At 52.3% G+C, this 25,419-nt stretch overlaps 3 protein-coding genes across 9 annotated transcripts in view; 1 reads left to right on the top strand and 2 right to left on the bottom strand.

Annotated features, from left to right (window-relative positions):
* The window catches only part of RBM23 (RNA binding motif protein 23), a 48,212-nt gene extending 38,968 nt beyond the window's left edge, over positions 1–9,244 (top strand). Inside the window, exon 15 of the mRNA XM_027553318.1 lies at positions 8,995–9,244. Coding sequence (XP_027409119.1) covers positions 8,995–9,215 — 221 coding nt within the window. The 3' untranslated portion in view covers positions 9,216–9,244. The remainder of the gene's footprint in view (positions 1–8,994) is intronic.
* On the bottom strand, positions 3,739–14,187 carry MMP14 (matrix metallopeptidase 14). The gene is made up of 10 exons (XM_027553317.1): positions 13,738–14,187; positions 9,654–9,802; positions 9,266–9,388; positions 8,614–8,921; positions 7,902–8,063; positions 7,466–7,626; positions 6,947–7,085; positions 6,674–6,824; positions 6,113–6,228; positions 3,739–5,752 (listed from the first exon to the last, which is right to left on the bottom strand). The coding sequence occupies exons 1-10, from the start codon at positions 13,840–13,842 to the stop codon at positions 5,418–5,420; spliced, it is 1,749 nt and encodes a 582-aa protein (XP_027409118.1). The 5' UTR covers positions 13,843–14,187; the 3' UTR covers positions 3,739–5,417.
* Positions 14,188–15,621: 1,434 nt separating this feature from the next.
* On the bottom strand, positions 15,622–21,075 carry MRPL52 (mitochondrial ribosomal protein L52). 7 transcript variants are annotated; one of them, XM_027553331.1, is made up of 5 exons: positions 20,483–20,583; positions 20,312–20,372; positions 20,168–20,235; positions 16,534–16,598; positions 15,622–16,168 (listed from the first exon to the last, which is right to left on the bottom strand). In XM_027553331.1, the coding sequence occupies exons 1-5, from the start codon at positions 20,508–20,510 to the stop codon at positions 16,016–16,018; spliced, it is 375 nt and encodes a 124-aa protein (XP_027409132.1). In that variant the 5' UTR covers positions 20,511–20,583; the 3' UTR covers positions 15,622–16,015. The 7 variants fall into 7 exon arrangements, with proteins under 7 accessions (XP_027409132.1, XP_027409133.1, XP_027409135.1 ...); XM_027553332.1 differs by having other exon boundaries at positions 20,312–20,369; positions 20,483–20,529; XM_027553334.1 differs by having other exon boundaries at positions 20,312–20,369; positions 20,498–20,525.
* Between the last annotated feature and the right edge of the window lie 4,344 nt (positions 21,076–25,419).

Genomic DNA, 25,419 nt, shown 5'->3' on the forward strand with positions numbered 1-25,419 from the left:
TGCTTGCTGGCCTGGGGCTACATGTCTCTGGAAGCTGGGCGCAGGGTGACGTCTTTGACCACAGGCTGGATCGAGATGAGCTGGAGCCTGTCGCGTGTGTGTGAATCTGCTGGGCCCTTCTGAGGCCCCCGTCTTTCCCCTGCTTTGTGGTCAGCCTGGCCTTGCGCTGCCCAGACCCCATCCTGCCCCAGAGCAGGGAAGTGGCCCTAGCGGGAAATCAAGTGAGGGTGCAGGAAGTGATCCATGGTGAGGCAGCTTCCAGACCTGGCCCAGTCCCTGAGTCAGTGAGCTACTTCAGGCTAAGGACGTGGTTCCTTCAAGTCACTACAGTGTGGTCACCTCTTCTTTCCCCCCTACGGCCCCTCCAGACTATCCTCACGCCTATCCAGGTGTGACTCTTTGGGAGCAGGAAACTGGTCTTTTCCTCTCTAAGCCACAAAGTCCCATTGGAGTTAGGGAACCTGGGGAGACCTGGCCTTAGTCTGGAGGCAGAAAATCTGCTCCCTTGGGGTTTGGTGGCAGCCCCGGGCCTGGGGTGCCCAGTCCTGTTGTGGAACCGCAGGGTCCAGGTCTGGTGAGGGATAGGGGAGGACAGAGGGGGCTGGGCCTGGCTGGGGAAGGCTGGCCTGGAAGGCACCCAGCCACGGCCCTGGGCCAGGGTGGAAAATATGTGTGTGAGCTCATTTGGAAGGTGGCTTCTGGCCAGGCAGGCCTGCCTCCTTTCCAAGCCCTGGCTGCTCAGCCTCCTCGAAGAAGGCTGCCTCTGGGTCTCCCCAGTTTCCCAAGACTGTTTGAGGGAGGCAAGCAGAGACTTGGGGGGTGGGTTAGTGGGGGTATGGGGACCACGGAACAATGGAGCAACCTCACCTGGGGTTTCCCTGGAGCCTCAGGGTATGGGAACCACCCTGAAGGCCTCCTCCTCCCCCTAGGCTCCTGCCTCAGACTCTGACCTCCCTCATCCCTCCCCCACCTTCAGCACAGGAGCTTCGGGAAATGTAGGTTCGATCTATCTCTGGGTCAGATGGATCCCCCGGAGGAGGAAATGGCAACCTGCTCCAGTATTCTTACATAAAGAATCCCATGGACTGAGGAGGGCTGCAGTTCATGGGGTCACAGTGAGTCAGACACGACTGAAGTGACTTAGTACACACACACATCCCTCCCCTAGCTGCTGCCTTTGTCCCATTCAGTTCTTCTGGCTTCTCAATGCTATGCCTCTTCCATTCTGTCAGAATACCTGTTCTTGCCCCTAAGCAGGAAGATGACTCCTGGCCAAGCAGATTCCTGAGGAACAGCCCTTCTGCCCTGTGCTCCTGTGACATCGCACAGCAGACAAGCACACATATGCTGACAGATTCCACAGAACGCACACTGCCATGCCCATGCCCAGCTACGTGGGAATTCACACTGGAAGGGACACCAAAGAGACATGGTCAGAATCTGCTTGTATAGGAAAAAAAGTCAGACAGGACTGGGTTTTAATTTTGGACTACCAAGCTGGGAGCTTGAGCAAATCTTATCTGGGCCTCAGTTTCCACATATGTAAAATGGGGGCAATGTCAGTGCCTGTGTCCTTGAGTGTTGTGTGAGGACCTCAGCAAGTATTAGTTTCCCACCATCTCCTTTTAGCTGGAAAAGGAAGTGGGGATACAGAGTAGAGAGAGGACTGGGAAGTCCGTCAGACTGTGGGGAGATGGGGGCTGGCGGGGAAGGACGGGGAAGGACCAGCCCAGCTGCCAGATTGTGTGTGGGGGTCACTCTGCTCAGTCCCCTCTCCTCTAGAGAGCTCAGCTCCACTTAGGGCTTCCCCTCTCTTTTCCATCCCATGGACCCAGCGCCTGGCTGGCAGCCTTGGAGGCATAGGCCCAGATGATGGCAGGAACCTCCAGGAGGGAGGTGATGCCAAGGGTGTCCGTGGCTCCCCCGGAAACGTGTGGGGTGCTGTGGTGGGCAGAGTATAGCCTGTGTTCTGTGTTTGCCCCCAGTCCAGTCTCCCGAGAGCCTGCTACCCTGGGTTTTGCCCAAACCTCCTTGCAGATTCCCCTTGGCTCCCTTCTGGCTGCTCTAACTCACATGTGCTGCTTTCGAATAAAGGAACTTGGAACCACAGAAACTGGGTCAGGCCCAATGGACAAAGCAGGGTAGGGCCAGTGAATGCAGTGTTTGCAGGTCTCTCGGGAGCCACGGGGCCTCTGGTCTCCCCTCACCAGCCTGAGCTGATGGTTCATTCAGCTGGGGCCGGGTGGGGTCCCCCAGCTGCCTCACTGGGCTGGATCCCTCAGACCCAAGGCACGTCAGAAGCACGGGACTTGCGGCCTCCACCCTGCAATTCTCCCTGCTTGCGAAGCCTCTTCCACCTCTTCCCCCTTTGTCTCTGGTCCTCCATTCCATCTCTCCCCCTTGGCTTCAGAGAGCATCTTGTGATTCCAGAATCAGGGCCAAACAATTTCCTCGTGATGGGGAAACCACAGTCCAGCCACGGGAGCCCCAGGCTCCCCCCGCTCTTCCCTCTGGCAGTCCCCCACTCCCCGTGCTCCTCTGCTGGCTCCAGCTGTGTTTTGCAGAACTCCCACTGGATAACATCTGTAATTGCCTCCAGATGTGAGCCACAAAAACACAAAGGGGCCATGAGCTCATCTTTGAGCTCCTTGCCACACGCATGGGCCCCACTGCCCCCAGACGCCCCTGACTTCTCAGGGTCCCCATCCCCTCTGGTGAGGGTGGCAGGGAGGTGGTATCCAACCCCACAGAGATGCACAGGCCGTGCCAAACAGCTGTTGGCAGGAGAGGCGCAGGAGGCCAGGCGTAGGGTCAGGGTTCCTGGCTGGCAGGAAGGTGGGGTACCCCTTCTGCCAAAGCAATCACACCCGCCAGCCCTGAATAGCAGCTGGATAGAACGCCTGGCCTAGGTGGGGCCCGGGCTCTTGGAGGCAGGCCGTGGAGGGGGCCTGGGCTGGAGCCCGGGGAGGGCCGGGCTGAGGCAGGAAGGGAAGGAGGGAAGAATGAGCGCTGCTCCCCTTCAGCTGAGCTGACTCAGCAGCTGATTCTTCCCTCCAGGCTGCTTTGGTGGAAGGGTGGGTCAACAGCCTGGGAACCCTGTCTAGGGCATCAGTTTCTAGGGAAAGAGGAAACAAAGCCTTGTCATTCTGCTCTTCCTATCTGACCATCCTGCCTCTCCTGGGCAACTGGGGTGAGATTCTCATTTGGCCAGATAGGCTGCTCCTAACTGGCCATGCGGCAACCTTCTCCCTTCTTGACTCTTCTGTCCCTGCTGGGGAGCCCCGGGCCTGGTAGAGGCTGAGGTCCTGAGGGCTGGGGAGAAGGGCCTGCCCCGGAGCCTTAGGCTGACTGTGACGGGGGATCCCCCAGCAGCCAGCACGAGGCCTGAGGAAACAGAGGGTCTGCGGCTGGGTCACACGACAGGGTAACGCAATTTAGGAAGATTTTCCGAGTAGCCTCAGCTTGGCCACTTCCTCTTGCCTTTGTCGTCCTGGGCCTGAGGCCACGTTAGGGTACAGTAGCTTTAGCTGGCCTCCGTGGACCACTCCCCTGCCCACCAAAAGCATGCCCGCCTCCCCCCCAGCTCTGGAGCCTGCATCCCTTTTGTCCACTGAGAATAAACATATTCCTTTATAAAAAATACCAAAACCCCGCCTCACGGAAAACACTGCAGGCCCCCCCCTGCTTTCCATTCCCCTCGCAGCCACATCCCAGGCACACAAACTGCAGCCACACAAAGAATGTGAAACACTGTTTATTCTTCGTGGAAAGGTTGAACAAGGTCAAAAATGTCCTTAGAGGGCAATGACCCAGCCCCGCCCTGCAGGTTCCTGGGGTCGGATGCCTCTGCCCCCCACCCCCACCCCACCCCATGCCCCTTGTTAACAAAAAGGAACGATTTGAAGGGAATTCATATATAATAATTATAATAAAAATATACATTAAACAAAACAAAAACCCCAAACAAGACAACTTTAGCCGAACTGCCAGCACCGTTCACCCCATTTCTCCCACCCCCCTGCCCCCCCACCCCTGACATCCCTTTCCTCTCACTGCCCCACAGGGCCTCTCATGCTCCCGAGTCTCTGGTACCATGACCACCCTCGGTGGCCGAAGGAGACTTCAAACAGGTGGGCTGGGTGGGAGTGGGGCAGGGCACCTGTAGGAAGGGCCGAGTGGCGGGGGGCATCGGAAAGCGAGGGGCTAACCTGACGGAGACGCGCAGGCAGGTGCCCTTTTGCAGAAGATGGCTGAGGCAGGCTGATCCTCGGCTCCCTAACGAGGTGGCTGCTCTCATAAAAAGTCCCAAGTCGCCGATCCCCGACGGGCACCCTCTCTGCCCCTTTCTCTGGCTGCCTGCCTTGCCCTCCATGCTGTCTGATTGAAGCCAGGGCACCCAAACAGAAGCAGGTGTGCCTCTCTCGAGCCCTTCCTGAGAGCTCCAATGAAAAGTGCCCTCTCCCGGGTACCACAGCCCACCCTGTGGCGGCCCTGCCTGGCCCTCAGCCATCCACTCCTGCTGCGCCTCCCTGGTTCGCCTTTTGGTCCTGCCCTGTCCCCTCTGACTACTCTGCCCCTGGGTCCCTACTCCAGCTGCCTGCATTATGAGCGAGGTTCTTTCTCTGTGGCCCCCAGGCTTACCCCCTGGGGCTCGTGGGCCCCACCCCGGTGGCTGCACCCCTAGTCTAAGCTCTTCCAACCTTGACATCCCCATCCGAGGCTAAGGTAGGGAGGGTAGGGCTGTCAAGGGTTTCTGCAGCCCCAGTTTAGTCCTAATGGCTCAGGCTCCTTCTATGGAAGTTCTCAGGGGCTGGTGGGGCAGAGGCAGATGTTTGAGGAGAGGACTGGCCCTCGCTTAGCTTTCCTCCCAAGGTCTTAGGGTGGCTCTGTAACCCACACTCTCTCACTCAGGGTCACCTCCCACCACAATAGGATTAGATTTCTTTTAGCCAGAGAGAGTGGTGGGAGGCTGCCAACTGGGTACACCTAGGGGATTGCGGGGCTGAAGTGCCCAGAGCCTCCTGAGGTCAGAGTTCAGAGGTTAAAGGTATGTCAGGGAATGGAAAAGGAGCAGATGACCCCATGTGACCTTTACCAGCGAGGTCTGAGGGTCCTGCCTTCAAGTGCAGAGCCCAGACATTCAGATGGGGCTGAACACACACCAAGCCATGGGGGCCCCTGAGGGGCAGGGTCTGGGAGGGCGGCCCCTGCTCAGCCCCTGGGGGGACCCATCTAGGGAAGAAGCAATGCCAGCGTGGAGGGTGGGAGAGGCCAGTCATGGGACAGAGAAAAAGGGACAGGGGGAGGCTGGGGATGGGGCTGGGGCCGGGCGGGAGCAGCCCACCCACCACCACCTGCTGCCACTGGCCTTCGGAGGCAAAGTCCTCGTGGTAGGAGTGGGCGGGCGGCAGTGGGGGTCAGACCTTGTCCAGCAGGGAGCGCTGGCAGTAGAGCAGTCGCTTGGGGGTCCCGTGACGTCTGAAGAAGAAGACGGCGAGGCCCACCGCCAGCACCAGGAGCAGCAGCAGCACGGGGAGCACCACGGCGGCCGCGCTCACTGCCCCGCTGCCTTCCTCGTCCACCTCGATGATGATCACCTCCGTCTCCTCCTCAGTCCCCTCATCCGGCTGGCCCCCCGATGATGGGCAGCCCATCCAGTCCCGCAGGGCTGACTTGGGGTAGCCCGGCTCAACCTTCAGCTTCTGGTTGTTGAATTTCCAGTACTTGTTCCCCTTGTAGAAGTAAGTGAAGACTGCAGGGTCAGCAAGAGGGTGGCATGGAAGCCGCGAGGTGGACGCGGTGTCCGGAGAAGAGCCAAAGAGAGAAGCAGAGCGGAAGAAAACTGTTAAGTGTGCAAGCTCGCTGAGTTCATCTCCTCATCTTTCTGAGCGCCCGTCTCCTCAGCTGTGAAGCCGGGTAACTATAGCACCAGGCTGAGAGAGCGGGGCAGATCGAAGAGTCTGAAGTGCAGGAAGCACTTAGGGCCTGGCACAGGGCTCCCCGGTTCTCAGCACATCCATTTTCTACCCGACACTCTCGGTCTTTCGTCCTGCTCTTCCTTAACTCCCTGTTCCTGTCCTCCCTTCACTGACACCTCCCGTACCCCTCTCACCTTCGTCACTGCCCATGAATGACCCTCTGGGAGACTCAGGGATTCCTTCCCAGACCTTGATGTTTTTGGGGTATTCGCTTTCCACTATCCTGAGCTCCTCGTTGAAACGGTAGTACCTAGAGGAGAGGCGGGGAAAGGAAGCGGCTTGACACTGGGCACATCCTCCAAGGGGAGTGACCTGGGACTGGATTCACCAGTGAGCAAAGGGTGGGGGACAGGGGTTTTGACTAATGAGGGCCTGCAGCTGAAAGCAGCGGAAGCTGGGGGTGGAAGGGAGGGCCCAAGCTGCAAGGAGCCACCAGCAGCCCTTAATGACAGTGCCTGGCAGCTGGGGCGGAGGCATGGTGCTGGGGGCAGGAGGCGTCAAATGACCAGGTCTAAAATGATGGTGACCGGGTCATATCCCACTCACTCAGCACCCGATGGAGGCTGCCTGTTGCTAGGCAACAGCAGAGGCTCAGCCAGTGCCTTCTTCAGGGAGACATCTCGGGGGGCAAGTGGGTCTTCCACTAGAATTGAGGGAATCTGGTGGGTAGTGTATGGAGGAAGGCGAAGTCTTACTTGTTTCCTCGGAAGAAATAGGTCTTTCCATTGGGCATCCAGAAGAGAGCAGCATCAATCCTGTCAGTAGGCAGTCCTCGGCCCAGCTCCTTAATGTGCTTGGGGTAGCCAGGCTCCAGGGAAGCTTCGTCAAACACCCAGTGCTTGTCTCCTGGGGCGGGGAGGGGAGGGCAGGATCTCATTCCACCTGGGGTCTTTGGAGGAGCCAAGTGGAACATGCTCCTCCAGGGAGCCCCGCCCACACCCAAAGACTATGGCAGAATGTCTGGTTACCTTTGAAGAAGACAAACTTGCCATCCTTCCTCTCATAGGCAGTGTTGATGGATGCGGGCAGGCCCCGCCAGAACTGGCCGATGGGCATGGGGTATCCGTCCATCACCTGGTTTTTCCTTACGCGCCAGAACCAACGCTCCTGGGAGGCAGTTCATTCAGTCTTTAGCTTTGTCCTCCAGCTCAGTCCCCAAAGCTCCCCCACTGCCTCAGTTTTATAGGTTGACTTCCCTGGTGGCTCAGATGGTAAAGCGTCTGCCTACAATGTGGGACACCCAGGTTCAATCCCTGGGTTGGGAAGATCTCCTGGAGAAGGCAATGGCAACCCACTCCAGTATTCTTGCCTGGAAAACCCCAAGGATGGAGGAGCCTGGTGGGTTACAGTCCACGGGGTTGCAAAGAGTTGGACACGACTAAGCGACTTCACTTTCACCGTGTTTTGTCCTCCAGCTTTGGTGTCCACCCTGCCACCCGGTCACAGAGCCCTTTTGTCCCCCACACCAGCCCACTTCTTCCTCTTACCTTGAAGACAAACATCTCCCCTCGAAGCATGGCCACGGTGTCAAAGTTCCCATCACAGATGTTGGGCCCGTAGGTGGGATTTTTGGGCTTATCGGGGACGGAAGGCCTGGAGGTGGTCCTGGGTTGAGGGGGCATCTTAGTGGGGGATCCTGACTTACTCCCTGGAACATGAGGGGCACTTCAGACTTTGGCAGAGAAGGAGGAAAGGACAGACACATGGGCAGAAAACACCTTGTGGGGAGACTGAAGCAATCAGCTGGGAAAGGACAGAAAGGGTGGGGTCAAAAGTGGGGGCGATGGAGGTGGAGTCATGGGGTGGGGGTGGGGGAACAAGAAGACTGTAGGGCATGAGGGAGGGGGAAATGCCCAGGCCAGAGAAAGCTGGAGGAGACAAGCAGCAGAGAGAAAGGAGCAGATGTGGGCATAGGTTAGTTACCATAAAGTTGCTGGATGCCCCGGCGGTCGTCATCAGGCAGCACGAAGTTCTCTGTGTCCATCCACTGGTAAAAGGGTGCCATGATGGCCGAGGGATCGTTGGAATGCTCAAGGCCCAGGGCATGGCCCAGCTCGTGCACAGCCACCAGAAAGATGTCATTCCCTGGAGGGACGGGACTGGTTATGATGGCAGCCTGGGTCCCTCCCCTCAGACTTGCGCTTCCCCATCAGAAGTTTCACAGTGAAGCCTGCCTGCCAAATTTTCTACCCGAAGTGACCAAATCCTGAGTTCCAGCCTCATATCTGGCAAATGAGGCACAAAGCCAGTCAGCAACTCTTCTGGGTAGAGGAGAGACTGGCCGGATCCCAGTTCCAGCGAGGGTTGTGTTAAGAGAAGCTGAGGTCCTATCTGGGCCTCAGTTTCTCCCAGGAGCCAGACCCGACATTTGCCTGGAAAAGTGGCTGATGCAGATGCTTCAAAGTCTTTGACTGGGAAGTTAATTATTGGGCGAGAGAAGGGACCAGATGTAAATAGGTCAAAACAGGATTCCTGCCTTCCTTGGAAGTCAGACCAGGAGATCTTTGTGGTTCCCAACAAGCCCTGTGATTGGGGGTGGGGGGGGTGTCTGAGGTTTGGGAAGGAGGCCAGAGAACCCGCATGCAACGACTCTTGACTCTCGGAGGCATGAGAGACCCAAGGCTACCTCGCTCACCATTTAGATCCTCATTCCGGACAGTCCAGGGCTCGGCAGAGTCAAAGTGGGTGTCCCCTCCAATGTTGGGGCCTGGGAAGTAGGCATGGGCCAGGAAGCCACCCTCGCCATCGAAAGGCGTGCTGTCACCATGGAAGCCCTCAGCAAAGAAGATCATGATGTCGGCCTGCTTCTCGTGGCCCTCACGGATGTAGGCATAGGGTACCTCTCGGAAGCGCAGTGGCGTGGCACTCTCCCACACTCGGAATGCCTTGCGGATGGCCTCAAATGTGGCATACTCGCCCACCTTGGGGGTGTAGTTCTGGATGCTGAGGTCCAGCCACGTGGGGAGAGGATGAGAGTGTGTTAGGGGCAAAACTCTCCTTCCCTGTACTCTCCCAGGTCTGACTGAGCCGCCCAGCCATCTTTGTCTGACCCGGCACTTCTGCCGTCTCACGATGCCTCTGCCCCAGGAACCAAGGGCCTTCTGGCCATGGAATATACCCTCCAGGGACTGCACCTCTCTCCAGGATGGGAGCCATTTTCCTCCCTACTCCCAAGGATGCTTTGCAGGAACAGGGGTGAGTACGGAAGGGGGCCTCCGAGTCTCTAAGCATCCCTGATAGGGAAGGGTAACGTGATGTGAGAAAGGCCGCTTGCCTGTTGGACTCACCAGAAAGTGATCTCGTTATGCTGCCATTTGAGTCCCTGGATGGCATAGCGCTTCCTTCGAACATTGGCCTTGATTTCAGCCCCAAACTTGTCTGGAACACCACAGCGGGGGCGCCTCATGGCCCTGGGGTGGGTTGGGGTGTGGGGATTGTGGTCAGGAGTGTGCATGAAAGAACAACGTTGGTCTTCAGAGTAGAGGGGGAATGTCTGGCCTCAGGGTCCGTGTGGGGAAGAGTTAAGATCATGAGGTTCGGGTGAACAGGAGAGGGTCAGGATCATCTTGTGGGGATAAGGTACACGGGTAGGGTTAGGCATTTAAGGTGGCAACCTCTCTGCCGTGTCATGTGGGTGGGTGCTGGGCAGAATTCCTGCCAGGTTCTAGCACTTACTTCATGGTGTCTGCATCAGCCTTGCCTGTCACTCGCAGACCATAGAACCTCTGCATGGCAGCAATGGCAGCTGAGAGGGACTGGGGTGAGCGCTGTGTGTGGGTCCGCAGGTCTCCAGGGGGCAGGTAGCCATACTGCTGCAGCCAGGCCTGTGGGGAAAGGGGTGTGGCTTGGAGCATGCCCACCTGGCCCAAGGGGAGCCCCTGCCTCCTCACGGCACCTGGAACACACGCCTGGCTTGGCGTGGAAAGGGCCATGAGCTCCCAGCCTGGCTCTGGCAGTGGGTCTGGAAGAACTCCCAGGCTGGACCCAAACTCTGGCCCAGGTCCTAGAATGGCTGATCCTCTTGGAGGGGTGGGGAGCCACAGCTCCACGCTTTGGCTGTAACTCTTTTGATGGGAGCCCTGGTGGTTTAATTGAGTTCTAGGATGTCTTCTAAGAGCCGAGATCCCTTCCAGCTCTTTCCTCCTCTGTGTCAGTGTTCTTGTAAATACTGCATGTTCTACCTGAGGCTGGGGTATGTCCCATGGTAGATGGAGAAGGGAGAGGCTGAGGGGGCTCCACTTTGAGGCCTGGCATGAGGTTCTCCTGGGACAGGCATCCCTCCAGGATATACACAGCTCTGAGATCTTTTTGGAAGGAGGGCAGAAAAGAAGCTAGGGCTCAGGCTGACTGCTGAGAGAGGAAGCTGGGGTCTTTGGAGGCGGTGGGGATGTGACTAGACAAACAGCCAGGATCCTGCCACTGTCTCTACCCAGGCAGCAGGAGACCGAGGACTTGGGACCTAATATCCCATTTAAGGTTCTCAAAAGAGGGAGTGAGAGATTGAGGTGGTGGTTAGCATTAGGGTTAGTATTTTATTTAGTATTTTGGTGACTGTAGTTTATTTCAGGTATGGTTTGAATTGTTCATAATATAAAGGGTGGCATATTGCCTTAACATAACGTTATATTTTTGGTGTTTGATTGAAAGGTATACACACTGCAAAACCCTGTTGAGGAAAAAGTCAGCCTTTATTCTAAGAACAATAGAGTGTTTTCCTAAGGTTGGAAAAGTAAAAATGAGTCAAGTTATATATGGAACATAAACATGCTCAGAGCCTCGACGGGGAGATACTTCTAACCCTAACCCTAACTCTAGTCCCTGCTCCAGCTTTGCCTTCTTAAAAGAGTCCAGGGTGAGGGGCTACAGGTTCCTGGGATGCGAACTTGGAGCAGAGGTGCATCCCCTACTCCAGGTCATTAGGATGGCTCTACATGTGGCCCTTGCCTCCAGGGCCAGGCCTTAGGGATGGAGCAGTGCGCTTGCATTGGGGCTGGGGGTGATTCAGGAGCAGCTGACGGGACCTGAGCCCGCAGGGGCAAGAATTGCAACATGGTTCTGGGAAGTGATCCCCCAAGGCTGATGACGGGGAGTTAGGGATCAAGATGTAAACAACCCAGCTTTTCCTCAGCCAACAGGCCTGGCCAGAACAACCCCAGCACCACCCTCTCTGAGAGCCCCTCCTCGGGGTGGGGGAGGGGGAGCAAAGTTTAACCTCTGGGGAGCAGAGCAGGAGGCTCTTATCCCAGGCTGCTCTCTGGGGAGCTCTAAACCTGCCCTGACCTGTGCTGACTGATGCCACAGCTAGTGCCTGCAGGAGACCTGCTGTGGCCCTGTGCCCAAGTATGCAGGAAACTCCCTCTGCCCCTGGCCTCACCTGTAGGGTAGTCACACCCCTGGGCTTATGCCCTCTGTTAGGGGAGCAGCTGCTTTAACTTTGAGAAAAGATGGGAATGGCCCACTGCCGTTGGAGCCGGCAGAAAGACGGAGATCAGGCCCCGAAACCCTCAGGGGGGCAAAGCTCATAGGGCAGGATGACAGAAGGGAGGGCAGCAGAGAGGTGGGGGAAACCCACATCCGGGAGCTCTGGGATAAATCCCTCTTCGTGAAGAGTCTTTCAAGCAGGCAGACAGGTCTGAATATTCACACCCACCAACCTCCACCCCATCCATATGCAGTCGAGAAAGGTGGGGACTTAGTCAAGAAAGGGACTTTCTGGAGTCGAGTGAGCCGCAAGTCCTGGAAAGGAAGTGCCCCCCATTCCTCTCCTCCTCCCAGGCCTAGGCTCTGAGCAAAGCAAGAACCACAGAGGAGACTATGAGGTCTGAACCACAGAAGAGAGGACTCTTGTGTCTGCGGCCTAGTGGGGGAAGGGCCAAGTGCCAGATTGGCCAAGGGGAGGAGAGGGCTGTCCATCCGGGAGCTGGTGCAGGACTCCGGAGGTGCTAGAAGGGAGCTGGCGGCCTGAGACCTTGGGCCACCCCAGCTCTCTCTCCCTCCAGATAGGCCCGGAGAGAGAGCAACTAGGTAGGATCAGAGAACTCAGTTGGCTGGCTTTGTCTTGAAAATTGAGAGGTGCAAGGTATTCCCCTAGGGGGAAGTCAAGGACAAGGAACCCTTTCCATTCCTGGGCCCACTTCTCTGGCCTTAGCATCCTGGAGAGGAGTTTGGGGGATCTCTGGCTCTTCTGCAGGCCCCTGGATCCCAGCCTCTGGGCCTGCTCCTCCCTCCTTCTGCCTCCCACCCCTCCAGGGCTCAGAAGCAAACGGTGGTTCTGGCATTGCGACTGCCCATGACCCACTTAATACAGAGCCAGGTCTGCCGCCCCTCCTCTAGGGGACCTAGTGGGGCAGGGGAGGGAAGGAAGGCAGGGCTGGTGAAGTTGGCAGCGGGAAGCCCCCCAGATGCCCAGGCTCCTTTTGTTAGGAGCTCTCCTCTTTAGGCCTCTGATGAAGACTCCAGGCCTGGAAACAGGGTGCCTCCTCCTGGACCAAGTCAGGCTTAGCCCGGGCAGATTTTCTCTCTCCCTGGTCGCCCCCCTTCCGAGGGCCACACTTCTGTCAGCCTCAGATCCCTTCAGGACAGAGAGAGTGTGTTCTTTCTGGAGAGGTTTCCTCCGGGGGTGGGACCAGGGCCGGGACCAGGAGGGAGGAAGCCAAGTCCAGATCCCCTCCCCCTGCTCAGGGGCCCTTCCCTGCCCCTCCCGACCGCACCCAGGCCCTGGCCGAGCTGAGTGGGCTGGGATGGCCCAAAATAAGAAACTGATCAAATCCGTCTCCCACCTTCACCCCAAAATAAAAGAGAGAGGAAAAACTTCCTCAGACAACTCCCACGCGGCTTCCGGTGGGCCCGGTGGGCCAGCTTCGGGGAGGAGAGGCGGGGGGCAACCGAGTCAGCGAAGATCTGTGCGGGCGCCCTGGACCAGGCCCTCACCCCGCTCCCCGTACAACGCCCCCAAGTCTCCGTGCAATTAACACAAAAAAGCAATTAACCAAAACGCCTAAAGGCGCCGAAGGGGGAGCGGGGTGAGGCGGCGGCGGCCGGGTCGAGCCCCCAGCTCACAAGGAGAGCTTTGTGTGTCCGGAAACGCGGGCCAAGGCGCCAGCGCCGTGACCCTCGACGCCAGGGCTGCGGGCCGGGACGCTGAAGGACCTCTCGGGGAGGCGGGGGTGGGTTGGGGGCCGGGGCCGCTCCGCCGTCCACCCCCGACCGCACCTGGCAGCCGATGTGTCCGAAGAGGGTCGGGACTGCCCGGGAGGCGGCGGCGGAGGGCGCAGCGTGGGGGGCCCGGGCCGCGATCCCCTGAGCCTCGCGGCCGGCCGAGCGCCTGCGAGCTGGAAAGTTGAAGGAACAACAAACTAGCACAGGACAAGAAACCAGGACAGCGCGGGCTCTCAGCAGAGTCCAGATATTTATCAGGCTCCCGACCCATTCCAGAACTGAGCTTAGAGCCCAGGGGAGCTGGGGAGGGGTCGGGAGGGGGCTCCGGCTGGAAAGCTCTTCCAAGGAAAGGAACGGGACAGAAAGTCGGCAGCGCGCAGTGAGTGGGGTAGTGGGTGGTTGGAGGAGGCAAAGTCGATGGACTTGAAAGTTTGGAGATGAGGACGGAAAGGAGAGGAAGTGGAGAGGAAGGGGGAACCTGCAGGCCGGAGGAGCCGGCATCCCGAGCGCTCGCCCCTCCGATCCGGGGCTGCTCTCTCGGAGACCCCCGGGCTCGCCTCCCCCGGCGCGACTCCGGATAGGGCCGGAGGAGCTCACTTACTTCGGGGCTGAAGCTGCTCTGGGCAGAGCTGAGGGAGGCGAGCGCGGAGGCGAGCGTGAGCACGGGGAGCAGCAGACTGCAGGCGGGTCGTGGGGCGGGAGACATGGTCCGCGACTGTCCGGGCAGCCGGGCCAAGCGGGCTCCGCGGCCGGGCCCAAGCCCTGGGGTCGCGCCGCCACTCCCTCGGGGCGCCTTTGTCTTCCGTAGGCACTGAATCTGGATTCCCAGAGCGCTGTCCACGTGGAGATGAGGGGATCGGTCTTGAAGGCGCCTGTTTGCTCGTCCCCTCTTTCCCGTTTTTTGATCTTTCTTCTGCTTAGTCGGCGAACTGGATTGCGAGCCCTCTCTTGCTCTCTTCTCTGGTCCCTCCCTTCCACAGCCTCCCTCCGCCCCCGCCCCTATGCCCTCCTTTCCCAGTGCGGACGTGGTTGTTTCAGCCTGAATCCAATTACAGCCAAAAGTCGGGTTAAAAAAAAAAAAAAAAACTCCTAAGTTGCCTTTCTGTGGTGGAGGCTGCCATCTGCAGGGGTTGAGGCCGAGAGCGGGGGGCTTGGGGGCACTCGGGACGGGATGTGGGACACTTTTTCCTTCTAAGCATATTTTGGGTGGCTTGATTCCTCTGCTTTCAGCATTTGTCTCACTTCCGTGGGAAGTGCTAGGCTCAGTGGTGGGGCAAACAAGGAGCTGGGTCTGGGATGGTGGTGGTGGGGTCTTCCATGTTCAAGAGACCTGGTTTGGGGGTTTTGTCTGCTGGGACCTGTGGCTTGACCATATCGAATTTTTTGTCCCTTATTCTTGACAACCACCTGTCCCTCCCCTGCAGGGCGTCGTGGGGGGGAATGCAACAATAACAAAATGCAACTACCCACTGACAAATCCCACCACATTGGATCTGGAGGTCCTGTTTGTACAAAGACACATGTGCTCCCTTTATTATTGTCCTTTGTGATCTTAAACTATTGCCCCTTAAACTACAGCGGGAAAGGAGTGCAAGGCCATGGCATCTGAGGAAAGACAAATGAAGTTTGGTAAGACTGCAGAAAAGAGGGGCTGGGAGTCAGGACTATGGGGGTTCCACCTCTACACTGGAAAAGGAGATGGTTCCTTAGAGAGCATACCCTCCTCCTTCAAGGGCAGCCTAGACTCTGAGAACAAAAGATGGAGGTATGCAGAGAAGGGGGCTGGGCCGGCCAGAGCAGGCAGTGGGAAAGGGAGACAGATAAGAGGTTGAGGGCTAGATCTGGAAAAGCAACACAACAGAAGCAGGAAAAGTGTGGGAGACAGAAAAGTCGACCATCAGCAAAATCTAAGATCCAAGAATTGCACTGGTCAGCCAGAGAGGAAAGAGGTAGTGGGGGGTGGGGGTGGAGAAGAGGGGAGGGAAAACAAGGGAAGGAATAAAGGAGGCTGGACATAAATTATTTCAGGTAGAAAGTTCCATGAATCCTAGAGATCCAGGAACTATCACATTTTGCGGCAGGAAAATGGAAAAGTCCAGTACTCTGTACTGTCCTTTTTCTCTCAGAAATCCATGGGAGCCATGACCAATAAAATGAAAGGTTTCCTGGGGCCTGTGCAGCTAAGGGACTTATGGAAGTACATGCTGGCTACTAGGTGCCCATTACACAGTGACTGTTTGGGCACTGAGCACCTCAGGGCTCCCCTACACAAATGGGAGTCGGGAAATCTGGACCAACCAACCTCTGGAATTCAGTCAGAACCACAGAAACCTCAGGATCCAACTCTTCAGCAGAACGTGCAACACCCAAGTTGGCTCTTCCCATGTCCGCCTTCCCAGTGGGAGTATCTTCTAGGGCCATCTATCTGAAGTGTAGGAAAACTGATAGTATTTTCTTGCCAAAAAGTAGATCTCAGCTAGAAAGCTTTTCATAAAAATATTTATTAAATGTATTACTGCATGTGGCCTCAATTGTGTATGGGCTGTTAAAGGCTTGAGTGCCTGGCTAAAACCAGGAAAACTGTTGCCCCCTTTTTCATGTTTGTAGAGCAGCTACTACTGCTCATAGTTGGACCAGTATGGCTTGTAAAAGAGGGAGTAAATACTCCAGAGCAAGATTCTGCTGAACTGGAATGGAGCTGGGGGTGAGGGGACTGAGTCAACCCTTCCAGGCAGTGGTTTTATAGCCCGTTCTTCTTGGTGTCCACCCTTTTGCCCTGATGGGGAACATAAGGCTTTCTTCTGGCAGGGAAGACACATCCAGGTACTAGAAAAGAAAGCCAGAGACAGGCTTGGGAAGGGAGATAGGAGTTGCTTTTTTTATTGACTTGGTCCTGGGTTTTGTAGTAGAACCCCTTTGGGTTTAAGAGCATTCTGCTGCTTCCTTTTTTCTTCCTGCAACTTCTCCTGCTGTCTGAGCTGCCATGCCTGTAATCCAGCATCCATTTCCTGTGACAGCAGTACAACTCGTCTCTGAAACAGACAGGAAAACAGTGTGGATAACATCTGGGGCTTGAGCTCTGCACCATATATCCTTTCATTCACAGATCAAAGTCAGGTTTCGGCTGGAAAGTGACACCACTGACTGGGGAAGGGGTGGAACCAGGTCCTGGGCTGGCAAGCAGGAGGAAGGAAGCAAAGTGGGTGTCTATCATTGGTTCCTGTCTTAGGAGTGCCCCAGTCTATTCTCCCTTCTCACAGTACTGTTAAAACCTTCAGTGCATAAAACCTCCAAGTGAGGGGTACGTGTCAGCTTAGGTGCCAACTCAGGACAAAGTACAATTTAAATGTTCTCCAGCCAGTTACAGTTTGTCCTGGCTGGAGATCTAGCTACTCACCGCAAACTTTTCCCTTTGGGCTTTTCTTCGAAGCTGGCCTTTCATTGGAGGAGCAGGGCGGCCATCTGCAGATAGAAGTGAAAGGAAAGGCAAGTGTTAGAGCCTACAGTACCCTGGCCAAGTGGCTGTGACAGCAAAAGAGGGAAGAACCAATCTCAAGCTCCTCTCTTCTATTTCATACCCACTGTAGCTTCATTCCCCTAGAACACTTCCTTCATCTTCAATGGTGAAGTATGCCAGAACCACCGAGAATAAGCTCCAAGGCATGTTCCTACTCTACTTACCCATCATTAGCCTAGAATTCAAGGTCCTTTGTGATGCTGAATCTCCTGTTTTATCTTCAGATACACTCCACTCAAGCAATTGGATTACTGTTCTACTCACCACTGAGTCCTTGCTGAATTCTATCTCACTCCATAATGAAATATCCTCTTTTCCTTTCCTTTCAGCCAAATTCTCATTCTTAGGCCTAACCCCAGCCCTACTTGTCCCAGAAACCCTTCTCTAACCTCTTCAACTCTGTCACTCTCTTCTGAAAGAAATGCATCTCCATCATTTAATATTTGTCTATTTGGGGACATTTAAGGACTATATGCAGGTCAGGAAGCAACAGTTAGAACTGGACATGGAACAACAGACTGGTTCCAAATAGGAAAAGGAGTACATCAAGGCTGTATATTGTCACCCTGCTTATTTAACTTATATGCAGAGTACATTATGAGAAACGCTGGGCTGGAAGAAGCACAAGCTGGAATCAAGACTGCAGAGAGAAATATCAATAACCTCAGATATGCAGATGGCACCACCCTTATGGCAGAAAGTGAAGAGGAACTAAAAAGCCTCTTGATGAAAGAGAAAGAGGAGAGTGAAAAAATTGGGCTTAAAGCTCAACGTTCAGAAAACTAAGATCATGGCATCTGGTCCCATCACTTTATGGGAAATAGATGGGGAAACAGTGGAAACAGTGTCAGACTTTATTTTTTTGGGCTCCAAAATCACTGCAGGTGGTGACTGCAGCCATGAAATTAAAAGACGCTTACTCCTTGGAGGAAAGTTATGACCAATCTAGATAGCATATTCAAAAGCAGAGACATTACTTTGCCAACAAAGGTCCATCTAGTCAAGGCTATGGTTTTTCCAGTGGTCATGTACAGATGTGAGAGTTGGACTATGAAGAAAGCTGAGTGCCGAAGAATTGATGCTTTTGAATTGTGGTGTTGGAGGAGACTCTTGAGAGTCCCTTGGACTGCAAGGAGATCCAACCAGTCCATTCTAAAGGAGATCAGTCCTGGGTGTTCATTGGAAGGACTGATGTTGAAGCTGAAATTCCAATACTTTGGCCAACTCATGTGAAGAGTTGACTCATTGGAAAAGACTCTGATGCTGGGAGGGATTGGGGGCAGGAGAAGGGGATGACAGAGGATGAGATGGCTAGATGGCATCACTGACTCAATGGGCATGAGTCTGAGTGAACTCCGGGAGTTGGTGATGGACAGGGAGGCCTGGTGTGCTGCGATTCATGGGGTCGCAAAGCGTCGGACACAACTGAGCAACTGAACTGAACTGAACTGAAGGGCTTCCCTGTAGCTCAGACAGTAAAGAATTTGTCTGCAATGGAGGAGACCTAGGTTTGATCCCTGGCTCAGGAAGATCCCCTGGAGAAAGGAATGGCAATCCACTCCAGTATCCTTGCCTGAGAATCCCATGGACAGAGGAACCTACTACTTGGGGACATTTACTGTACTACTGATTATTTTTAGTCTTATTTATCTATCTCAAATTCTTCTGGAAAGGGGCAGAGCATTGAAATATTAATTAATCTTTAAAATATCATGCTTTGTTTTACCAGCTCAGACTTTAAGTTCCTTAAGATCAAGGACTATATCCCTTACTTTCACTGTAATATAAATAGTGTAGGCACATAATAAACATCTCATAACCATTTGCTGGAAAAAAGAAAAATGCAATATCTTCATCTCAAGTAGTTTATAATGGAGAATAAAGGGATACTTTCTACAAAGAGAGTGAAAATGCTGCCAAAGTTCAAAGGCAAGACAAATAAGAGATATTATTCATCAAGAAAGGGAACCAATACTGTGTACATCAGGTGTTTGACATTGGATGTTTTATTTTCTCCTTACAAGAACCACCTGAGATAGGTATCCTTTTACAGAAGTGGAAACTGAGATACAATTAAGTAACTTGTCCAAGACCATAAAGTTACCAAGTAGAGAAGCAAGCCTGGATTAAGAATCAATTGTAGGACTTTCCTGGTGGTCCAGTGGTTAAGAATCCTATTTCCAATGCAGGGGACACGCTGTGGGACAACTAAGCCTGTGCTGTGCCACAAGAGGAGCTAAGATCCCACGTGTCTTGAGGCCAAAAAACAAAAACAAAAAAACCGCCAAGACATAAAAAAACAGAAACAGTATTGTAACAAATTCAATAAAGACTTTAAAAATGGTCCGCGTTAAAAAAATCAATTCCAGAGTCCTTCCAATATCTCAAGAAATCCTAGACTTCCTACAGTAAATAACAAGTAGAAAAAATCACCATCCTCCGCAGCCACCACATATCTGATTAACCCTGATTAACCCACCACATATCTGATTATATAGGTTTATATCCCTATAAATGGCAACCCTCTTCAGGACTCTTGCCTGGAGAATTCTAAGGACAGAGGAGCCTGGCGGACTAGAGTCCATGGGATCGCAAAGAGTGAGACAAGACTGTGCAACTGACTTTCACTATTTCTTTTTCATACTCCTATAAACTATACTCTGTGCTGCTGAAGGGGGCCTGCCTGGTCTCTGCCCAGTTCTAGTCTTGGCTTTGCTATTACCTAGCTGTGTGCTCCCAGGCAATTTTCCCACCTCTGAACTGAAGTTCCAATGGAGTGGGGAATGGCTTCAGCTTTTCTAAGGTCCTTCTTTTTTAGGGCGTTTTTTTTTTAAAGGAAGAAACTTTTTCCAAAGGGAACCCACCATGCTCTGCCCTCACTCTTCTAAGCCTCTCTCAGAGGATCATTTAGGCAGCCTTTCAAAGAGCTCTCCCTGCATTTGGTAACAAACTCTCAACAATGTACTCCCCACACAGAAGGGCAGTTCTTTGTAACTTTCTAAAAATTTTTATTATTTACTTGGCTGTACCAGGTCTTAGCTGTGGGTGGCCTGCGGCATCTTTAGCTGCTGCAGGCAAACTCGCAGTTGTGGCAGGTGGGATTTAGCTCCCCGATCAGATCGAACCCAGGCTCCCTGCATTGGGAGCACGGAGTCCTCACCACTGAACCACCAGTGAAGTCCCCTTCCTAACTTCGAAAAATTCACGTCCCTCTTTGACAACACAAAGTCTTGTCTCTCCCCGGTGACCCCCTAAATGAGAATTATTTTCTGCTTATCCCCACAAGCCGAGAGGTTCCGTCCAGCTTTCCTTTCCACAGGTGTAGTTTAATTCAGAAAGTAAACAGCAGGGCTTCTTCCCTTTCAACTCCAAACATAAAGTTCATTAAGCTGTCCGTTCAGACACACCTCCACTTTGACACTCCTTCCCCCCACTCCCAGCTCCGCTACGTCCAGGGGCGTTCCCTCAGGGTGAAAATCTCCGAAGTGGAGTTAACTGTCAGATCAGCGCTCACCCGCGTACGACCAGTCTGGGAGCTCCGTAAGGGGCCCGTAGCCGGAGGGGTTGGCAGCAAGGCCCTGCCTGGATGGAGAAAAACAGTTCGGTGAGGATTCAGGCCAACTTCTGGCCCCCCAGTTTCTTCCCGACGGGCACTCACCGGAGTCGCCACTGGCTGCCTGCCCGAGCCGCGGAGCCGCAGTGCAGTCTCCGGACACCTGCTGGGAAAACGGGGCAGAGCTGGGAGAGAGGCCGCGCAGCCAGCCCAGGGATCTGCGGCCCATCCCCACCCCGGGAAACTCCGGAGCCCACCGACCTCACACACACTTACTAGAGAGCAGCATACCCAAAGCGGCCATGCTGAGGCGCAGGAGCCGGAAGTGGGCGTGGCCTCGTTGGCCACGCGCGAAGCTGCGCGGGAAGCAGGAAGTTGCCATCTTGAATCTGGTATTCAAACACGGGCCCCGCCATCTTGGCTCATCGTACGGAAAAGAGGGGCAAGATTGCTTCCAGGGTGTTTTGGAGGAGAGCGGTTGTTCTGAGTATGTGTTCATAGTGTTGGGTACAACTTTGTGGAAGTCGCGTCCTCTCAGACGAAACCGTTCTGAACTGTCTCCCCACAGCCTTCTGTCTCCTTGCCGCGGCCACTAGTCCTTTGAAATTTATCTCAGTTGAGTAACGTCCACGTGACCATGAGGTCTTCTAGCATCTGTCTTCTAGCATCACTGTAACATGTTTTCCTTAGCCAGAGTGAAATCTACAGTGAATCAAAATTAGGGTTTCAGTTCTCACTCATTTATCAAAGTTGAAGAGCTTACATGTGAGGAGCACTGTAGTCAGTGTGGAGAGCAAAGCAAAGGTCCCTCTGCTCCAAGTCTAGAGAAAGAGGACAGTAATCATACACATTACAGTAATATTACAGCTGAGATGAGTACTGGGAAGGGAAGTAGGTGTTGCTTGTAAGCATATGAAAACTTGATCTGGAGTATAGTGTCAAAGAAGGCTTTCTTGAGGAAGCCGAATTGGCGCTAAGCTCTGATTCCATTTTTATAAAGCTACCACCACACATTGTGTAATATCCATGCGAAAGCCTTGTGAGGCAGGTACTAGTAAGTGGCAAACCCAGATCCCGTGGCTTCTTTCTTTTTTTATTTTAAATCACTTACAGACACACTTTATTGTGCTTTGCAAGTACTGCATTTTTTACAAATTGAAGGTTTGTAGCAACGTTGCATAGAACGTCTTATCAGTGCCAGGTTTTTCAAAGAGCATTCATTCACTTTGTGCCTTTGTGTCATGTTTTGGTAATTCTTGAAGTATTTCAAGCTTTGGTATTATTGTTAAGGTGAACTGTGATCAGTGATCTTGAATGTTACTCTTGTAATTTGTTTTGACATTTTTTAGCACTTTTTCAATTAGTGTTTTTTTTTTTTTTTTTTAAGACATAATGATAGGGAGAGAGTGATGGACAGAGAAGCCTGAAGTGCTGTAGTTCATGGAGTTGCAACAAGTCGGACACGACTGAACAATAACAACAAATGCTGCTGCTGCTGCTAAGTCGTTTCAGTCGTGTCCGACTCTGTGCGACCCCATAGACGGCAGCCCACCGTCTGCCAGGTGGGCTCTCCCGCCCTTGGGATTCTCCAGGCAAGAACACTGGAGTGGGTTGCCATTTCCTTCTCCAATGCATGCAAGTGAAAAGTGAAAGTGAAGTCGCTCAGTCGTATCCGACCCTCAGCGACCCCATGGACTGCAGCCTACCAGGCTCCTCCGTCCATGGGATTTTCCAGGCAAGAGTACTGGAGTGGGGTGCCATTGCCTTCTCCAAACAACAAATGCTAGTCACACTTAATAGACCGTAATATAGTGTAAATGTAATGTTACATGTACAGGGAGACTGAAAAATTCATGTCATTCTCTTTATTGTGATATTTCTTTTATTATGGTGGTCTGAAACTGAACCTGAACTATCTTGAGGTATGCCTGTACTTACCCTGGGGAAGTCATTTATCTTTAATTTCTTCATTGACAAAAAAGCTGAATATATCACATTTATGAAAACATTTAGAAAATGATAACGTAAGTGAAAGTGCTATAAAAATGGTGAAGCTTTTACAGAAGTGTCCATTACTCTTGTGCTAGGCTAGACACTTAAATACATGCTGACTGGGGAAACCTGAGGGAGTGGTGTAATGGTCTATCTGGAAGTTTATCATTTCCTCCTGCAAGACTGGGAAGTTTTTCCACAGGAGGTGGCTCTGAACTGCACTTTGAAAGAGGGGAAGGGTGGATCCTGGTTTAAGAAGTAAATGGCAGCTGTTTGGATAACAATAAGAATGGTACAGGGGAGGGCTGAACTAGAAAAAAGGATGAGAATAAAATAACCTTGGCTATAAGCCAATGGATGGACCCAAAAACTTAGCAAGGAAAGTAAGACAATAGAGTACTACTACCATTTTACATTTGTACACTTAATTTTCAGTTATCAAAACACTTCTGTATAAATGATATAAGCACTTCTATTTAAAATTTCATAATAAACCTATAAAGTAGATAAGACAGATCAGGAAGCAGTCACTATGGAGATTGCTTGTAATTTTCAGAGATCAGGAAATTGAACCAAAATGTGGATGTGGATTTATTTTACAGTTGCAACAGTGACTGAGTAACACCTTTCCCAAGCCAGCCTCCATGTGTCTTTGACTGGTTCTGAGAGGCAGCTGAGGCAGACAGCACTGAAATCCCATTACCTAATTTACAGTTGGAGAATCACGTAGTAGAAACCAAGGACTGGAAAAATAAAATCGGTGTTAACATTCAAGATTCATAGGAAAGCAGGCTGGCACTACCATCAACACTATATAAAGAAGTTAAACCAGCAATACTCCTGTCTTCTAGTAACTCATACACTATGGGTATAAAATCATAGAAAAGGCCACATGCATTAAGGTGAACTGATAATGTAGATGATAATTTCTCCAAAGACATATGGATAGCTAATAAACACATGAAAAGATGCTCACCATCACTCATTAGAGAAATGCAAATCAAAACTACAATGATAAATCATCTCACACTAGACAGAATTGCCAAAATCAAAAAATCCACAAACAATAAGCCCTGGAGAGTGTGTGGAGAAAAGGGAACCCTCCTGCGCTGCTGATGGGAATATAAATTGATATAGTCGCTATGGAAGACAGTATGGAGATGCCTTAAAAAACTAGGGATAAAACCATCATATGACCCAGCAATACCACTTCTAGGCATGTACCCTGAAGAAACCAAAACTGAAAAAGACACCCGTACCCCAATGTTCATTGCTGCACTATTTACAATAGCTAAGACATGGAAGCAACCTAGATGTCCTTTGACAGATGAATGGATAAAGAAGTTGTGGTACATATACACAATGGAATATCACTCAGCCATTAAAAGGAACACATTTGAGTCAGTTCTAATGAGGTGGATGACTAGAACCTATTATACAGAGTGAAGTAGGTCAGAAAGAGAAAAATATCATATATTAACACATAGATATGACTTATAGATGGATGGTACTGATGAAACTTCTCAGAGCAGCAATGGAGACACAGACATAGAGAACAGACTTACGGACAAGGGTGGGGGAAAAGAGGGAGAAGGTGAGATGAATAGGGTAGTATGGAAGAATATACACTAACAGATGTAAATAGAAAGCCAATGGGAATTTGTTGAATGACTCAGGGAACTCAAACTGGGGCTCTGTAACAACCTAGACGGGTGGGAATGGGCAGGAGGTGGGAGAGAGATTCAAGAGGGATGGGGCATATGTACACCTATGGTTAATTCATGTTGCTGCTGCTAAGTCGCTTCAGGTGTGTCCGACTCTGTGCGACCCCATACACGGCAGCCCACCAGGCTCCCCCATCCTTGGGATTCTCCAGGGAAGAACACTGGAGTAGGTTGCCATTTCCTTCTTCAATGCATGAAAGTGAAAAGTGAAAGTGAAGTCGATCAGTCGTGTCCGACTCTTATCGGGTGACCCCATGGACTGCAGCCTACCAGGCTCCTCCGTCCATGGGATTTTCCAGGTAAGAGTACTGGAGTGGGGTGCTATTATGTTAACGTATGACATAAATCAAATCAAATTGTAAAGAAATCACCAAAGATAAATGTTAGAAAAAAATGTAGACAGTATGAACTCCACATGCAAAAGTGAACACATGTACTAGTTTAATAGCTGAGGGAGTCGAGGAGCCAGGGCTGGAGGATTTCAGGGCAGGATGGGAAGCTAAATCTGAAAAACTGGGGAATGCGGGGGCGGGGGTGGGGGAAAGGTCTTTGGAAGGAAGATAAGTTCAGCCTTTGACGTGGTTAGAGTGATGTGGCAGGGGGACAATCTGTGGGTTGTAAATAGCAGGAAATAGGTGTCAGGATTTTGAGAGGGAGAGAGAAAGAGAACTCCAGGTGCTGACAGCTAACATCATCAGCATTCTCAGGGACCTTATGGAACCCTGTTGGGCGGAGAGGGGTTTGGCACTTGGACAGCACTCCTCAGTGACTTCACCAGACTCTAAGCCACAGGAAAGCGGCTTCATCATCCCCTAACTCAATGTCTTTCAACCTCTGGACTTCATCTGGCAAAGGCTGGAGGTAACAATGGTGAGAAATATCAGGAATTTGAGCTCCGTGTCTTTCCCCTTAAAAGTCCTTTGCCTCTCAAGGGCATCACACCATGGCCTGTATTTGGCGTTAACATTTTGTTTAACCACTGATGTTTTTGTCCAACACATTTATTCAAATATCGTTCTGTCAGGTCTGTATACAGTAATTTCTGTACAAGTGCACTGAGAATTTTGGTTCTTTTTAAACCGTTGTGATAAGTAATGATGACTTTGGAGAAAAAACATAAGTAAGGCTGACTCTGGGTGGCTAATTCCACCTCATTTTGTAACCTCTTCCCCTTTCAGCATTCGGTGACTAAATTCTAAGATTGAAGAAGAGCGAACTACTTGGGAAGTGTCTTGTTTCACATTCCTTCTTAGGACAGCTCAACAAAGATCTAAATCACTGTCACTCGATGCAAGAACTGTGGGAACGGACAGTTATAAACCACCCACTCACACAATACATAGCTTTGCGTATTGTTTCCTTATTGCTTATATAATCTATCGTAACATATTCCTTTTCTTTTACCTTGCTGTCAAATCCTTGCTCATTCAGCATAGGCTAAATTGTGTGTTAAATGACCCAGCTTCAACATGGGTAAATTATAACCTCAGGGCTACG

The sequence above is a fragment of the Bos indicus x Bos taurus genome, chromosome 10 (assembly GCF_003369695.1).
Source record: "Bos indicus x Bos taurus breed Angus x Brahman F1 hybrid chromosome 10, Bos_hybrid_MaternalHap_v2.0, whole genome shotgun sequence".
Classification (NCBI taxonomy): Eukaryota; Metazoa; Chordata; class Mammalia; order Artiodactyla; family Bovidae; genus Bos; species Bos indicus x Bos taurus.